The sequence below is a fragment of the Tachypleus tridentatus genome, chromosome 10, assembly GCF_004210375.1.
Source record: "Tachypleus tridentatus isolate NWPU-2018 chromosome 10, ASM421037v1, whole genome shotgun sequence".
In the NCBI taxonomy this organism is placed as follows: domain Eukaryota; kingdom Metazoa; phylum Arthropoda; class Merostomata; order Xiphosura; family Limulidae; genus Tachypleus; species Tachypleus tridentatus.
In genome coordinates this window covers 41321007-41340375 of record NC_134834.1, presented here as the reverse complement: position 1 = coordinate 41340375, position 19369 = coordinate 41321007, and the positions used below count along the sequence as shown (strand labels likewise).

Below are 19369 nucleotides of genomic sequence, written 5' to 3'. Positions count from 1 at the left end.
AGACTCAAATTTGCTAGAAAGTACAAAACTGAACTGTTGCTGATTGGAAAAGGGTGTTATGAACAGATGAGTACAAGTTTGAAATATTTGGTTGAAAGCATAGATTGTACATCTTGTGAAAGAAAGGTCAAAGGTACTTACTCCAATACACATTACCTACCATGAAGCATGGGACATGTAGTGTGATGATTTCAGGTTGTTTTTGTGCAGAGGCAACAGGAGATATTTCCAAAATAGATGGAATAATGGATCACTGCAAGTACCATTCGTAATGGTATATCCAGTGGTTTACATATTATTGGTAAGTAATTGTACTTCCAAAAAGTTAATGGCATCAAACATTAATCGAAACCTTACCTTAGAATGAAGCTTCTGGAGTCATCCAAGTGATGCAATGCCCTCTCCATAGCCCCAGTCTCAACCCAATTGAGCAAATCTTGAATTTGATAGGTCACAAACTTGGTATGTCGAAAGTTAAAGCTAACTCCCTTTTTAATTTTGGGGGATCTTTATGGGCATAATCCCCTCTAGGGTGGTTCAAGTATTGATGTGAGGAGTCATGCTATACAGCATATGCTCCTGAATCACAATCTGTCTCTTTTTATATGCAAAAACGGCTCTCGAGAAAATATTTTACATAGAAGAGCGAACAACGTTTCGACCTTCTTCGGTCATCGTCAGGTTCACAAAGAAAGAGGTAACTGACCGGAAGCTGACCACATGTTTGAAAGGGGTTGTGTAACTGAGTGTCGGAATGTAGAGGGCGGTATTAGATGTTTGAATATATAATTTTATTTATTATTTTATATATATATAGGTACAAAGGCATTCCTTTATATTGGTTTATTTTGGGTTTAAGTTGTTGTATAAGTAAGGCTTCTTTAATTTTGCGTTTGTTTATGTTTGTTTCTTTATTTAGTATTTGAGTGTTTTCTATGGTTATGTTGTGTTTATTTGACTTGCAGTGTTCGAAAACGTGTGAAGGTGACTTTTTTGTTCTTTGAATCTGGTTTCCATTTGTCTACTTGTTTCTCCAATATAGAAGTCGTGGCAGTTATCACATTGTATTTTCTAAATAATGTTGGTGTGGTGTTTGTCAGTGTAGTTTTTACATAGTATAGACCTCAGTTTTGTGTCTGGTTTTTGAATAAATTTGGTATTAACTGGAATGTCATATTTTGTTACTAGTTTTTGCCAAATGTTGGTTATTTGTTTGCTAATGTCAGGAATATATGGTATACAGCAGTATATGGTTTCGTGATTTTTTGATTCGTGAGATATATTTACTTTAGTTGGTTGATTTTGCTTTCTGTCCAGGTGTGTGCGTATAATGTTTTCTACGGTTTGTGGAGGAAACTTATTGATGTTGATGAAGTATTGTTTTATTTTGTCTAACTCATCGTTAATTTTATCTGGTGAGCATAGTTTTATGGCTGTGTTTATTTGGTTTCTTAGTATTTTGAGTTTTTGTTTTGTTTCATGTGCTGAGTCCCAAGTAATGTATAGTTCAGTATGGGTGATTTTTCTGTGGATTTCTGTTTTGAATTGTGTGTCAATTCTTGTAATTTTGAGGTTAAGAAATAATATTTGATTGCTTTCTTCCTGTTCACATGTGAAGTTAATGTTGGGATGTATAGAGTTAATGTGATTGAAAAAATTAAGTATGTGTTCTGTAGATTTGAATCCCTCAACCGTGTCATCTACATATCTGTACCAGTATAGTGGTGGATGTAATGCTGTGTTAATTGCTTGTGTTTCAACTTGTGTCATAAAAATATTGGCTAGAACTGGTGATACTGGGTTGCCCATGCTTAGGCCATTTGTTTGTATATAGTTATGGTTGTTGAACATGAAGTTTGTCTTTATCGTGGTTAATTCTATGAGGGTTGCTAACTGGTTACTGGGAATGTCTATAGTTGGGTTAGGGTCTGGGATATAGAGTTCTAAGGCTATCTTGCAGGCTTCAGTGGTTGGAACTTCTGTAAAGAGGGATATAACATCAAAACTGGCCATTAAGGCTTTATGATTAAGTTGATTTAGATTAGACATGAAATTAAAAGTCTTTGATGAATGAGCTGGCTGATGTTGCATATTTGGAGAATGCCCATGCTATGTATTTACCAAGATTGTAATTAAACGATTCATATGTGGACATTATTGGTCGTAATGGACAATCTGGTTTATGAGGTTTGGAGATGCCGTATATTTGCGGTGTGCGCGTGAGTCAGTTTTACGTAGGTAGAAATAAAGTGTTTGTGAAATTGTGTTGGCTTTTTTCATTTGTAGTAGTAATTTGTTCAGTTGCGTCTCGTGTGTCTTTGTTGGATTTGTATGTATTGGTTTAAATTTGTTCGTGTCTGATAGGATGTAATTCATTTTTTGGATGTATTCATTTGTGTTCATTATGACTATAGCGTTACCTTTATCTGCTTTTAGAATTTTTGTTTTTGTCTTGTTTTAGGTTTTTAATGGAATTAATGTCTCTTTTTGTAAGGTTGTTTTTTAGTTTTCTGTTTTGTGAAATTATGTTGATGGTTATGTGAGAAAATTCTTTGAAAAAATCATTTAAGATGTTGTTTTTTAAGTGTTTCTGGAAAATATAAATTTGTAATTTTACCTGGGAAGTTTGGCTGTTGGATGTCAATAAAATTATCTAAGTTGTCTTCTTTCTGTTGGTTGTTTCCTTGTTTTTGTTCTCTGTAGAAAGTATCACAAGTCTCCTGGCCAGATCTTCTAAATATGTTTTGATTTCTATGGTTGGAATGTACCTAGGTGCTATTGCGAAGTTGAGTCCTTTGTTAAGTAGATGTATCTCGTCTGTGTTTAATTGTCGGTCGGATCTGTCAATTATGAGGTTAGTCAACGGTTTGTCGTTTTGGTGTCTTTTCTGTTGTTTGCATCTTAGTTTTTCTAGTTTTTTGTTGTGGCAGATCTTTTTGTCTCTGTCGTTCTTAGTATTGATTTGGTTTATGTTTCGTTGTATAAGTCCGTAAACCACTGGTTTAATGCAGCATGCCAGTTGATGGTCTAGGTTCATTTTTTTTGTAAGTCATGTAGTTCTTTGTATTTTGTGTTCAACATGGCTTTAAGTAGTTTTTTCTGTAAATTTTGGATAATGTTTGTGTATGTATTAAAATTTTTTGAAAGTTTTACCTTTACAAAATTAGGGGCTAGTTGTTCCTTTCTACATTGTTGAATAAAATGGCGATTGTACGAGAAGTGTAAATCTTTGTGTATTTGTACTTACCTGTTACCATTATGTCTGAACTAGCATACCGCACACCACTATTAACAGTACACGCTCACACGATCGTTAAGAAACTAAGAAATTTAAACCAACGAATTATTGATAGAAGAAATGACATTTATTTTATTCAACAAATAGACAAATGGAAACCAGATTCAAAGAACAAAAAAGTCACCTTCACACGTTTTCGAACACTGCAAGTCAAATAAACACAACATAACCATAGAAAACACTCAAATACTAAATAAAGAAACAAACATAAACAAACGCAAAATTAAAGAAGCCTTACTTATACAACAACTTAAACCCAAAATAAACCAATATAAAGGAACGCCTTTATACCTATATATATATATATAAAATAATAAATAAAATTATATATTCAAACACCTAATACCGCCCTCTACATTCCGACACTCAGTTACACAACCCCTTTCAAACATGTGGTCAGCTTCCAGTCAGTTACCTCTTTCTTTGTGAACCTGACGATGACCGAAGAAGGTCGAAACGTTGTTCGCTCTTCTATGTAAAATATTTTCTCAACCCAAACGAGCCGTTTTTGCATATAAATTTCTCAACAAGTGGGTTTCTCGACATCACTGACAATCTGTCTCTCTTCAATACTGGCTATTACACTTGTTTGCATGCACCCAGTCAGTTATTTACTGCTTTAGATCTTTTTATCTGCTCCCCTTTGCTTTTCACTTGCTTTTTTTTTGGGAGTTTGACATCAATCCATGGGGTAGTGATAATTTTCCTATCATATTCAGAGAAATTGGCCGTGGTCAGTGCTATCTTACCTGTGTGCCTTGGTGGAAGTTGGATCAGGCCAACTGGCCCTCTTTCACTGCTATATCGGAACTTGATCATGCCATCTTATGTGAATCATCAATAAATGATTGTGGAGCAGCAGGAACTAACTTTTTTTTCCAAGCAGCTGTTCACTGCATTCCCAAAACCTCAATATTTTTCCTACGGCATCCCCGTCTTCGGTGGAATTCTGCTTGTTATATAATACAAAATGCTCGGAAACATGCTTGGGATAAATTTCGTACATATCCCATGCTTACAAACTACATTGCATTTCAGCAAGCCCATGCACATTCTCAGCGAGTTAGAAGCAAAGCCAGAAGGAATCTTGGATTAAATACACATCCAGCATTTCTTCAACCCTCAATTCAAAAGTCATATGGGACAAGATCCAGAAGGTGAGTGTATGGTATATTTCTGCCCCTCTCTCTATCTTAACATCCAGTGTCCATGAAGTTGCTGATGAGCATTGCCAATACTCTTGGTGAATGTTGCTCTCATATATCTAGCTCTTCAAACTCATCCCCTTCCTTCTTATCTATTAAAACACAAGTTTAACATCTGCTTCTTTCCTTTTTGACTGTTCATTCCTGTGACTACAATTGCCCTCTTACACTGGTGGAACTCAAAACTTGCACTTCATCAGTTGGATCTGATGATATACATTATGAAATGCTACGCCACCTTTCTCCTGGATATGGCAGAAGATTGTCTTTCCTGATGCTTGGCGCCAGGGTATCGTACTACCTATTCTTCGATCTACCTATTCTTCGATCTACCTAAGGATCCAAAGATTCCTTCGCATTGCCATCCATTTGCTTTGACGAGATCTTAGAGAGGATGATTAATGCTCATCTTGTTTGGTTCCTTGAATCAAACAATCTTCTCTCACCCACTCAGTGGGGTTCTGAAGGCAATGCTCCATGATAGACCACTTAATTTGCCTTGAAACATCAATCAGAGAAGCCTTTTTGAAGCTACAATTTCTATTTTTTTAATTTAGAGAAAGCTTGTGATACAACATGGAGAAATGGCATCTTGCGAGACCTTCACTCATACGGATTGCATGGCAATTTGCCACTTTTATTGAGCATTTTTTATTGAACTGCCAATTCCAGGTCTGTGTGGGTTCAACACTTTCCCATTTTTTTCCACAGAAACTTGGAGTCCCTCAGGGCTGTGTTCTGTGTGTCACACTTTTCATTATAAAGATTAATGTCATCAATGAACAGCTACTCCCTCCAATTGCAGATGATCTTTTGTTAATGACTTTACATCTCATGTCAGTCATCAAGCATAAAGTTTATTGAGCAGCAGCTACAAACTGCAATTGATCATATAGGTAATTGGAACACAGCAAATGGTTTTCAACTTTCTCTCCCTAAAACCGTTTGTGTACATTTCTGCTGCTAGTCGGTTATTTATTCAGATCCAGAACTTTGTGTTGATGATGTTGTACTTCCTGTAATTCCTAAGGCAAAGTTCTTAGGTCTTATATTTGACTGTAAATTAAACTTTATTTCCCATATCAAGCAACTTCGTATCAAATGTATAAGAGCACTGAACATCCTCCGTGTCTTCTCTTCCACCTCTTGAGGAGCAGATTGATACTCCATGCTTAAAATTTATCGTGCTCTTATCTGATCCAAACTTGACTACAGGTTTATGCTTCTGCCAGAACCTTGGCACTGAAAATGTTGGATCCTATCCACCATCAGGGGCTTAGGCTTTGCAGTGGGGCTTTTCATACTTCTCCAGTCCAAAGTTTGTATTTGGAGTCCCATGAATCCCCTCTGTATATTTGCTGTTCGCAACTGTCTCTAATGTATGCTTCCTAAATTTGCTCTTTACTACAGCATCCTACTTGGGGTTGTGTTTTCCGTCAGTGGGCCACACTTTTATGTAATTGAAATACTGCAGTAAAGTCCATCTGCTCTGGCTCTGTCACCACTGTACCTGTTCCATACATGGACTATAGTTCAGTTATCAAAACCCGACTGTACACCAGTTGGCAGTCGACCCATAGTGCACAAGGAAATAATAAGCTTTTTCAAATGAAGCCTTCTTTTGCTCTTTGGCCATTTTTTTTCTGTAAAGATCGAAGGGAGAAAGTTCTTTTGGCTAGGCTATGCATTGGTCACAGTTTTTAGCTCACCACTTTCTTTTATCTAGTACTGATGCACCAATATGTGGTCTGTCTGGCACTCAGGTCATAATCATATATATTTTATTATCATGCCGTCATTACAACTAAGAACAACTACGTCATTTTAAACATATTTTTAAGGTAGGTTTGCCCTTGACATTAGCCAATGTCATAGGTGATACTACGCACCTCACTCATGTTTTTACATTTTAAAGAGTCATTGGTCTTTTTAACTTAATTTAAGGTTTTTAGTGGACTATATACTGTTTTCACATGATTTCTTTTACACATTTTTATTTTTATTTTGACCTGAACCCCAGGGCTGGAATGGCCAATTTCAGGTGACTAACAGCAAGTTTGTACTTACTGTTTCAGTCTTCCTGGCAGGTATTAATTTTACATATTTTTACCTTAATTTCCATATACCATTATAGTATACTACATCTTGTTTGGCACAAGTAGCATAGTAGCTTTGTGCCAATAAACATGAAATATCTCCCTACCTTACTTTCTAGTAGTCTGGAATTTAATTTTTTGCTTTGTCCTAATGGTGTTTGATTTCTGTTCTGTCAAATATTTGTAATGACTGTAAAGTTAAAAAAAAAAAGTGTAATTTCTGTCTGGTATAATTTCATTTTATGGGCAGAATCTAAAATCACTGATAAGAAAGTTTCACGAACGTTTGGTTCTTTTTACTCTTCAGTCTTTGCTCACATTTCAAAGAGCATTCTCTTCCTAATGCATTATTAAATTACTTCATTGGGTGAATTCAAACATGTTCCCTCTAACCAAAGGATTTGTAAAAGCAAAAGAAGTCATAGTGAATTGCTGAGGATAAAAACAATTTTACTGTTTATTTGCTAATTAGAAAAGCAGACTGTTCTACATAATTTTTTGAAATAATAAATATAAGTAAAGGAATTCTAAACATTTTTTTCATGCTTACAAGTGTAAAGATGTATACATATGTAAATTATTTTTTTTACATAAACATGGTGCTCTAAACATGTAAGCTTGGTGGTAATCGTAACTGTTTTTATATATTTCAGAGAAAAGAAGGTTGTTCCATTCAGGGAAAGTAAACTAACCCGCTTGTTTCAAGCATTTTTTACTGGTAAAGGCCAAGCTTCAATGATAGTCAATGTTAACCAATGTGCATCAATGTATGACGAAACATTGGCAGTAATGAAATTTTCATCTATAGCTAGACAGGTGTGTATGTTTTTGAATTTTTTTAACCTAGGAAAGAAATATAGATTGGAAATCAATTTTACTTGGCTTGTCATTGAACTTGTAAGGAGTTAGTTGAACTTTTGAATGTATATAAGCTCTTCAGGGCAAAAATTTGTATTTTATCTACTACTTTTGCAACCCTAATACTAACTGTGGCTGAGTCAGTAATATACAGTGAAATAAATGTTTAAAAATTGTTAATATTACATTATTATTTCTTTGCATGTATCAAGTTCAAAGTGTGCATATCATAAATTTTTGTTATAGTTATACTCAAATTTTAACAGGTGTCTTTTTCTGCATGTGTTTTAGTGAGTGACATTCCAAGTCTTATTAAATTATTTTTATTGTTATGGTAAATAAATAACTTTGGTGTAAAAACATAACTAATAATCAAAATTTTAATTGTATACAAGATTTATGCTTTTAATTTTATTCGACAATGTTTTCAAAAATCATAATTTCTCTATTATGAAAATTGGAAACTTTTTTCATTAGCCATCTTTACTTTTCTAATTTACTTACCACCCATCCAAGAAGTATGAAATTTAATGTAAATTACTCCTTATAATATTTTCATCACTCGGGCAATACATAATTTTCAAAAGCTTCAGTACTATTTAGCAACTGAGCTATAAAATAGAAAATCAGACTTCTCATACCATGACTACTGGTTACATCCTCACTTTCAGAAATGCACAATTACTATCTGATTTTTAATATTATATTAGTTATTTTTTCATATGGAGAATTATCTATTTGCTTTAAGTTCAAACTTTGTTCCTATTGAACACATATTAATTACCTCAGCATAATTATAAATGACTTTTGTTGTGTAGTCGAAAGCCAAACAAATTGCGGTAGTTATAGGACATTGCCTACTTTTTACTTATTACAAAATACTGTGTTTGTTGGTGCATTATTTAATTATTTAAAATATTTAGTGCATAACTATCATTATTATTTAAGAAATAAGGTTAAGCATCACTGACAGTCAACAGCATATAAAAAAAAAGGTTCATGCAGGTCCTTTATTTCTTATTTATAATGTATATTACTTATTATTATAAAACTAACTAAAATATAAAAATGGGAACTTTTTTGGTGAGTTACAGTTAAATTAAGTAAAGTAAATAATACTTTTTCATTACATACTCATGTGACCAGCTTGAGCACAATGTAATTTAATATAATTTAGTCAAAGTTCAAAAGCAATAAAACAGTAAAATTTAGGTATAAACATGTATATTGTAATGAAATTAAAGCTATTTAAGTGAAATGAATGTTTCACGTTATAACCTGAAGTCATTTTGAAAAGACAAAAAACATAATTTAAATATGTTCTTTGATGGTCACATGGTATGTGAAATTGACCAACCTCAAACTGTGTAAAAGTAGAGAAAATAATGATATATATATAAAGTTTTACAGGAACAAAAGTTTGAAAACTATTTTGGAAGTTTTAGAAATTATGCAAATGAAATTTTAGATTTTTCAGGTGAAGAAGAAAAGTATTTTTAATATTAATATAAAGATTATTACTGAAACAGTTCACCATTTGACTCCATGTAGTAATGGAGAAATGTTTAGTGAAAATACCTCATTAACATTTTTCTTTGCCCTCTACAAGATAGACAAAATATATCAAGTTTTAGTATGGAAATTACAAACGTCAATTTAGGGTCATGAATTTGGTCAAATGGATGGGGTCTGTAATGAGAGTTAAATTTTTATTATTGTGTATGAATAAATGTGGCATCAAAATGTAGTTAATACATGAAAGTTTAATATTATTTAAGTTTGAAAGTGATGCTTGAAAAAATCCTCAATCTATCCTGCTATAAAAATTGTAACATTTGCTCTGTAGGTTTTCCCTCTTCTCTAATTTATCACCTCTGAAACAGGTACAGAATTTAATGTAAATTGTTCATTACAATATATATCCTTCAGTCTTATTTGTTTAAGGAGTGATAAACTGGAAAATCAGACCCCACTTTTCACACACAGCTGTCACATTCTCTTTAACAAATTGCCAGCACTTCACTGATGTTTTGTACTGAATTTTTCATAAACAATTAATAACCAAAGTGTTAATCTATCAAATGACATATTACATGTTACATTTATTACAAAAGTAACTGAATTTTAAAATTAGGAACTTGTTAGGTTAGATGAAGAATAATAATCTTCCTAATGGGGTGTGGTTATACCTAGCTCATGCATTATTTAATTTGATATATTGAGGTGAGCTAGACATTTGCCAATTGATTTAAAACTTATGTGGTGGGATTTTTAATTGTACATGGCTCATAAATCAATAAAATAACATTTAAGTTGAAACAGGTGTATACTATTGCAAGCATTAAGCTATTTAAGGTAACCAAATATACAGGGTGTTGGGAAAGTCACTGTGCAGTTTTGTAATCATATTTTATTCAGTCTATTTCAAGCCAGCAACTGATAGCAGTGTTTAGAAACAAAATAAGAAGGATCCAGGCCTGTATTGATGCCAATGGGGATCACTTTCAACATTGTTTATAATTGTCATTCATATTTACCTCCTCTATTCTATATTGAAACATGTCTGTTAATAAATATATAAATGCACAGTGACTTTCCGAACACCCTGTAGTTTCATGTTATAATCTGCAGTCATACCAGAAGGAAGTAGCTTAGATATAGTTTGTATTTTCTTTTATGGTGGTTACAAGGTAAATCAGATTGATTGAATGAATATAGAATTAGGTAGAAAAAATAACAGATAAAATACAAAGTTTTACTGGAAAAAATGTTTGATTATCTAGGGTTGTTTAGTGATTACACAAAGGAAATTAGAAATTTCAGATAAAGAAAGCATTTATAATCTTAACATGAAAACTACTGAGAATTTTTACTGAAAATACATCATTTGGAGCTCTGATTTATTTTGTTTGCAAAAGATTTGTAATATTTAGTGGAAGCTTGCAAAATTTTGAGAAAATACACAAAAAATTAAAAGGTACAGTATAGACATTCTATAAATGTCAATTTGGGGTCAGTAGCAAGAGAGTTAATGGTTATCACATTTTTAATTCTTCACATCATTTAATTTTATTGTTTTATTGCCTCTCATGTACCTGGTAAGAAATTTATATTTTATTCTTTCATGAATGCTTACACTTCACAGTAGAGATTCGTATATACTGATGTGTACTGCATTACGTGAAATTGTGCACTTCAGGGTGTAGTTAAAATGGGCTTAGATTTTGTTTTATTTTATCTGTATATATGTTGTACAAATAAAAACATTGTGTACCTTATAAGTATTCTTTTTATAACTTAAAAATATGTAACCTACAAGAATAGAGTGTCTCAAAGTAACATTTATATAACTGGCTTTAAGTGATAAATAGGGTATAAAAATTTTGTTTCTGCTATGGGTAACAACTCCACCTACACACACATTTCACTTCTTACTTTTTTTGCTTCAAAATTCAACAGGATTGTTGTGGTCATGAAATTAAAAAATAAGCTCAACAGTTATAAATGTGCAACCAATAAGAATATATGGTTTGAAAACAACTTTAAAAGTTAAGGATAGAAAACATATTAATATCTAGTAAATGTAAAGGTGCCTCTAGTGTTTAAATATATGACAAACACAAGTTAAGACTGAGAATTTTTAAAAATATTTTCTTTTGACATTAAACAGTATCTGAATTGTGGCCTACTTTATGATACCATGTTTAATTATATGCGTTGGATATAAAGTTGGTTAAATCTCAACATGGGCTCAATTTAAAGTCTATAGATTTAATACTTTCAGTACAGTGTTTGGTTTGTTTTGTTTTAAATTTTGTGCAAAGCTACTTGAGGGCTATTTTGCAGTGTGAGGTTAGAGAGAAGGCAGCTTGTAATCAGTGCCAACTCTTGGGCTACTTTTACCAATGAATAGTGGGATTGACCATCACATTATAACTCCCCCACAGCTAAAGGGGGAGAATGTTTGGTGTGATAGGGATTTGAACCCTCAACCCTCAGATTACAAGTCGAGTGCCACCTTTTCAGTATAGTGTCTTCATAGAATTTGGCAGCCTTGTAGTTGACACTAAGTTTTTCACACACAAAAATCATATGTTTTTCAGTGAAGTATTTGTAATAAACTAAAACACAGGTTTAGATTTGTCCATGAATATACAGAGTATTAGTTTTGGATAGTGCAGGTGCAAAGTAATGTTTGTGTTAAGATTAAAAGTACTTTTTCTCATATCAACAATTTCTTTTGTGTAATCCAGTTTTTTTTCTTCAGTAAATCATTTATATTTTATTTGTTATTTTCACTACCCTACCTATACAGTATCAGTCAATTTGACTGATCTGTTAATCACACACACATTTGTTTTTCTAGAAGGGCTTAATTATAGCATAACTGAATTCCTTTATTCTAAGCTCATAACAGTATATATATCTATTTATAACTAACTTTTATTTTTTTTATTGCCATTTGCACCATTTCTGTCTGTAGTCTATGCCATAAGCTGTAAATCACTTGGGGAACATGCAGCTTGTATTACACTATTGACATAATTACATGAAATGTTTTTATTATGGTATTAGTATTATTAATTTAACTAATTTAATCTCAACTAACCTAAAATGTTTCCTATTTTTACTTTGCAATTACTTTTATAATAATAAATAATCAACATGAATAGAAAGAAATAAAGTATCCAATTTTCTTTTTTTCTTGTTGTCACTTGTCAAGAACCCTCAAACCTACTTTTTACACTAATGACTCTAATGCAATAAGTAATTTTTATTTAATTGCATATTGCATCAATGAACACAAACTAATAACATGCAAACAGTATAAAAATTATGGTTTGTCTGTGCAATGATGGTTTTATAATAAGTACTTTACATTTAATTTCATACTTTTTGGAGGGGTGGTGGATGCAAAGGAGAAGATGCAGAGAGAAAGTGTAACATAAGGGGAAATTCAGGATTTTAAAAAGTATATTGTCTTTTAGAATTAGGAACTTAAAACATATATTATTAAAATATTGATTACACTGGGGAACACTCATTTTGTTGCATTTAAAAAAAGACCTTTCTATAGTCAATTTGAATGTGTTGATTTCAAATCTGAAGTCGGTTTTTGTCTGCAAGCTACAGATTTTATGCAATTTGACATTTTTATTTATTTTTTAATTTTTCGTTATTATAAGAAATTATAGGAATAGCTTATCAATTTGTTTGTGTATTTTATTCAGGTAGGAATTTGCGTTTGTAACTTTTGCGTTTGTACACTTCATCTGGACAATCTCGTTTAATGCTCCAGCAGTAGTCAACCATCATACTTTTGTCCCAGCGCCCTTGGTAGCATTCTTCCATGACCTTTAGGTCTTGGTGGAATCGTTCTCCTTGTTCGTCACTCACAGCCCCCAGGTTGTCAGGGAACTTATCAAGGTGGCTGTTCAAAAATGAAGCTTGATGCTCATGTTGCACCCGAGATCACGCAGCGAGGAGCATTCTGTTCACAAGTTCACTGTAGTTCTCCGCCTTAGTGTTTCCAAGGAAGTTCTGAACGACTGCCACAAAGGATAACCATGCTGCCTTTTCTAAAGCGGTCATCTTAGCAACAAACTGATCATCACGAATTAGGGTTCGAATCTGTGGGCCATCAAACACGCCTGCTTTGATCTTCTCAAATGATAACCCTGGTAAAGCTGTGATGATGTGTTGGAAACATTCACCTTCAGTTTCCAGTGCCTTGACAAATTGCTTCATCAAACCTAATTTGATGTGAAGAGGAGGAAAGATGATGTTATCTCTGCTTACAATTGGGTCTTGTATGATATTTGGCATGCCTGCTTCAAGGGTGTCACGAATAGGCCAGTCCTTCTGGACCCAATGTCTGTCTCGTGCTCGGCTGTCCCACATACAGAGGAAACATGGAAACTTGGTCAAACCTTTCTGTTGTCCAAGAAGAAAGTTGACCATCTTTAAGTCTACACAAATGATCCAATTGTGCTCATGATATTTTAATAAGTCCATGACCATTCTCATATCATCATAGTCTTCCCGCAAATGCACTGAGTGACCGACAGGTACTGCTCCATAAACATTACCATTATGTAAAAGAACACACTTTAGACTGCATTTTGAACTGTCTAAAAAGAGTCTCCATTCAGCAGGACTATAGTAAGGTACACCCAGTTCTTTGAGAAGCCCTTGGATGTCATGGCAGTAAACAAACTGTCTGTCTTCTGAAAAGAAGGTCACTAAAAGCTGGTCACGCTTTCTGAAATATGATACTTTAACAGAGTGATCAACAAGATTTCTGCCTTGTAATCTTGATGCCAAAAGCTCTGCTACTTTCTTTGAAAGACCTAAATTCCGCACTAAATCATTCAGTTCAGCCTGGGGAAGAGGCTTGGGGACGGGGAAAGGTTCAGTGTCTGAAGAACAGTTCTCCGATTGTGTACACTATTCTGACAATTCACTGTAACAACTGTCTTGTTCGCTTGTATCATGTCCAATGTCTTTATCGTCCAATGAAGGCAAGCCTTTGAAAACTGGAACAGGAACTTCTTCAGAGTGCGGAGCAGGCCAAATAGCTGAGGGAATGTTTGGATACGTAATCTTATGTCGGTTTTTCTTCCCAACACCCATTGTGTTTACCATGCAGAAATAACAGTCAGTTACATGGTTGGTGGGTTCGCGCCAAATCATTGGAACACCAAAAGGCAGACCATTGCATTTTCCTTTGGTCCAGTCTCGAAGCATTTCCTCACAATTGTGGCACACAACATGAGGAGCCCATTGCTTGTCTTGATCACCAAGATGAACTTCAAAATATGCCTTGTAGGCACTCTTGACGAACGAGGATATGTTACGTCTCTGACGATTGAGTGTGTAGCATCCACATATGTAGCAGAAGGCATCAGGCTTGTTTCTGCAATGATATCTATTTTTGGAAGCCATGTTTGATCTGAAACAAAAGAAGAATGATCAAAATATTAGAAGCTATCTATATATATGGACGTGAAAATGCTTATACATGGTTTACGCAAGTTCACATTTGTACAATTTCATTAACCTCAAATTGCATACAAACTAGAGCTTGTAGAGAAAAACTAATTTCAGATTTGAAATCAGCGCCTAAAACTCCTTCAGAATCAGTTAAAATATCCAATGCAACTCAAAGTTACTGAAAAAGTGTTCCCCGGTGTTATTAGCCAAAATTATATGCTATACTAATTGGTATAACATAAAATAATAGTTTAATAATATTTTGAATGTAAGTACTAAATTCCTTGTTGTTTTATATTTATGTATTTATTGTTACAAGATTAACTAGAATATCAAAATTGAAAAAAAAACATTGCTTGTCCTTTTCTGTCTTAGCACATACTTGTGCAAGGGACAATACAAGCATAGTTTTTTTTGTAATCAATTTGTTTGTATACACAAAGCTGGTCCACTGTAGTAAATGTATTTGGATGTACTTTGGGATGGACTAAATGCAGTAGTGTAAAACTAAATGAACCCAAATTTGAAAAGGATTAGGTTTAGCTGTAGGAATAAACAGTGTGTAATTGTTGCAACATGAAATCATTCTACAAAGAAAAACGGACAATTTAGATTTATTTTATGCTTTTAACTTTTTGCTGTACAATATAATACTAAATTCACAATATGTATTATGTTAGGTAAAAACAGCAGAAAAAGTATAAACATTCTACTGAAAAAAACAACGATTAATTTATGAGGTTCTAGAAGTCATAGAAATGAAATATAAAATCTTAAAGATGAAAGAAAATGTTTTTGCACACGAACTAGTTTAAGTCAGACCAACTCAGAATTAAAATTTATAGACAACTTCAGTAAAAATACTTCATTGAAAATTCTGAAGTTTGCTTAAAGCTTGCTAAATTTTGTGAAGTTGTACTCAGTAAATTCAGAATTATTGTAAACGATAATTTTCCAATAATGGCATTAGTCCAATGAACTGACTTTGTATGCTTAGAATTAAGGCAATAAGTCATTTATGTAATATGTTATTTAATGGATCATTTTTATTAATTTAATACAAAAAATCATTGTTATGCTGTATTGTTTGCAACTGCCACATTAACTTTTGAGTTATTAATCCAGGCAAACTAAGTCCAGACTTTTTATATAAAAAAAATTATATATATAAACTAAATTCAGGGAACTATAATTATATTTAACCTCCTTGCTTTGGGTATGTCACAGTGTGCATGTCAAAGCTTAGTGATATTCAACATTTAATTAAACTACTTTATAATTATATAAGAATGAATTTGGCATTAAAATATAGTTAAATCAAATTTTAATATTAAATAAATTTTAAGTTTTTAGTTTTATAATGGAATATTTAAAAAACTTCAGTCTCTCCTGGTATGAGGATTGTGATATTTGGTTTGTAGGTTTTCTTTCTTTTTTAATTAATTTACCACCTCCCTGAGAAGTATGAGATTGAATGTGAATTATTTATTATGATGTAGATGTTACTAAGGGAATGTATAACTTTTATAGCTTTCAATCTTCTTCGTTTACAGAGTCATAAACTGTAAAATTAGATCCACTTCCCATGCCTTCTTGTCACATCCTCTCTTTCAGTTGTCAGTAGTACTCTATGATTTTGTAAACTATTATTTTTAACCAATAGAAATCCAAGGTTTTAATGCCTCAAATGGTGTATTATATTACATTGTATTCTATGTAGAGCATTGTTTGTTTGTTGTGTTTGTCTTCAGTTTGTAACCTTTTCTCATGGACATCCATGTAAAAATTAGAAACTTGTTTGGTTAAATTAGGTAAGATAATGAAAATAATTATATTAAACATTCTTCAGAAGGTATGTTCAAAAGATACACAAACATTTTAAAAGATATATTATGGAAATTATTGTTACTTTTGTGTCCAAATTTGGTCAATTTGCTTGAGCTTGTAGTGAGAGTTAAACAGTTTTTCATTCCTATCATTCTGCTTGAAAATAAATTATGCAGTCATATTTGTTGTAAGTGATTAATACCATATTGGTATAATTATTCCAGTTTGTTCAGTAAATGACAGAGATAAAAATTGTTTTTTAAAGTAACATTTAAAAACGTGGAAAATAGTATTTCTGAACATATATAAAAGAATAATATATATGCATGCCTCTGTTATTTTACTTTCTGTCCCAAGCAAGTACTGTTTCATTAGTAAGAAAATCTAATCTTTTAATCAACTGCAAAAGCCTTAGTCCTTTATGTGTATGTGTATGATCATAATAACTCTGAATGAAGTGGTCATGAATGTATAAAATCAAACTGACTTAATACATGCTATGGTCCTTTGGGAATTAAATAAGTTGAAAGTTAAATTAAGTAACTATAGGTACTATGCAGAAAATACAAAATTTGCATGTTAAAGTTCTAGTAGACTTAGAACTGCACAGGCAAATTGGAGAGTGGAGGAAGGTGCAGAGTATATTGAAATTTATGATTGTGTACTGTAAAAACCACAATTTTTGTTGTAAATTTTTATAACTTGTATGTTTTGAATTTACTCTAAAGTGTTTAATTTACTTTATACACAAGTTATTTACTCGTTAAGAATTCCTCCACCTTCCACACACACATAAACATAAATATACATTTACAGCTTGTTTAGCTCTAGTTGTGTGAAAAAAAAATTTTCAAAATAAAAGAAAAAATAATTCTAATTGTGTTAAAATGGTTATGAATATAGTGTATTTTGGGTGATATAAAAATGAATATTGGTAATTAAACACTGTTCTTTACAAACTGTGCAAAGTATGTGAAACAGCTGATAAAATCCAGTTGTACAAAGGTTTTTGTTACATAAAGATTGAAAGGGCTAATTTCCTAAATCTTTTGAGTTTTGCCCATTTTATATTTGCAGGAGGAAGAAACTCAGGGTAACTGTTAACTATACAACTTTCCTAATTTCTCTTAAAATTCACCTCTATAAAGTATGGTTCTAGATATGAGTAAACAGTGGCTAAAGCTATGATATTAACTTTTTCAAAATTGGAAAATGCATTATGATGATAAGTTAGTTTCTTTGCTTAATTATTGTGATGACTATTATTATGAACATTAGAAAAATTTATATAAATGGTTTGTCTTGGGATATCTCTCATACATTTACTTAAAGAAATACCCACCTTTTCAGATTGTGACTACTGACTGGCATGATCCTCAAAAGTCGTCAGTGGTGAGCAATGTTGTTAGCAGGTTAACAGAAGCTTGGGCTATGTCCAGTCATCGCTGGTCCAGTTTTAGTCGAGGGAGGCAAGTGGCTAAGGCTTCTATGTCAATAATGGAAGAAGAAAGTCTTGTAGAGGAGGAGGAAGCAGAGGAAGAAGACACTGGTAATCCAGAGGAGTCCAAAGCTGATGATGTATATCAGGTTAGAAATTTGGTTTTGAATGTTTATTTAAAATTTGGAATATTCTTCATTTATCAGAAAATAATTTAGCAATAGATGTATCAAACAGTAAAAAGCTTTATGTTAAATTATTTGGAAATGCATGTTACATAAAGATTAAAAATTTATATTAAATAAAACTAAAATTACTAATTATGTTTCAAGATTTCAGAAAGTTGAGATATATATATTTATATATATATATTGTATATGTATAATTTAAGCTCCTTGTACCATATAAATTTAATGTACGAAACATTATAAAACCTTTTCTTACAGAAGTAGAAGTTTTTAGTTGTGTGGTATTTACCACAATGAACCTATACTTATAGCATTAGAAGAATATGTTGCATTTAGTCTTCTGAATTTTCCATGTTCAAACTATTCCCATGGGAAAACATTCACAAGCTTAGCTGATTTTAATGGCTCTTATTGCACAGTTAGGAAGCCAGAAAAACTGTTATATTACAGTGGTATCATTAGTAAAAACATTAGTATACCTCGGACATAAAGGTTGTTTGTTGCACAATGACAAAGATTTCGGAAATTTTTTGCAAAAAAAATATAATAGTTACAGTGATTCAACTGAGTTACCTAAGATGGTTAAAAAAACTAATGGTATCAGTGCATCATTTTTTTTTTCTGCACTTAATAGTGAAAATGTTAGGACAATCTATGCAGTATACTAGTCATCTTCTGTTAAAACAATTTTATTTCTTTAGCAGGGTGATAAACCTTTAGAATGGTTTGCCTTCAGAAGAGATAGATTAACTATAAAAGAAAGTATGATAAGTACTTAAATGAGAAAGCCTGACTTTGAGTTGTATTTTTTAAGTTTAGTGGATTGAACAGCTCAGACAGGTCCATTGTACTTTAATGGTGTATCATTTTTGCATGTTTGATACTTGGATCAAGTACCTGAAAATGATGTCATGTTCTTATGTTATTTCCAGGAGAAAATGTATAGTAACATGCTATGGATAACATATATGTTAATGTACATAGTACTGGTCTCTGTCAAAAATTATGCAAGCATTCAAAAGACTGTTTTCTTTAAGATTTGAGAAGAGAGAAAAGTAGTGGGAAAATGTAAGTGAACATTTTATGTGTGATAAATTTTGTTTCCTAGAAAAGTATGACATCTCTGGATAGAATACATGGCAAACAAACTGCATAAATTTGAAGAAATCAGGTTTTTGTTGGCATTGGACATTAACTAAAAATTATTTGTACCTGCAAAGTTATAACTCTCACAGTTTCAAACAGACTGGTTGACAGTGTGATACTAGTGCTGATGATACTGTACTTAGAAAAAGGAAGGAATGTGGCTACAGACAATTTTGTTACTTCAATGCAATTGGCAAAAAAATTGCAGGAAAAAAACTAGTTTTGGAATAATGAACAAAACAGCAAGAGAACTTCCATGTGTACAAAACTTGCAACTGCAGCTGTACCCTTGTACTGTTTTGTAAAAGTGACTGTGTTAT

At 32.5% G+C, this 19369-nt stretch overlaps 1 protein-coding gene across 4 annotated transcripts in view; it reads left to right on the top strand.

Annotated features, from left to right (window-relative positions):
• LOC143229132 (uncharacterized) overlaps window positions 1-19369 on the top strand; it is a 132654-nt gene that overhangs the window by 60256 nt on the left and 53029 nt on the right. For all 4 annotated transcript variants that reach the window (XM_076461001.1, XM_076461003.1, XM_076461002.1 and 1 more), the window contains exons 10-11: window positions 7253-7415; window positions 17628-17864. In XM_076461001.1, the coding sequence (XP_076317116.1) occupies window positions 7253-7415; window positions 17628-17864 (400 nt within the window). The remainder of the gene's footprint in view (window positions 1-7252; window positions 7416-17627; window positions 17865-19369) is intronic.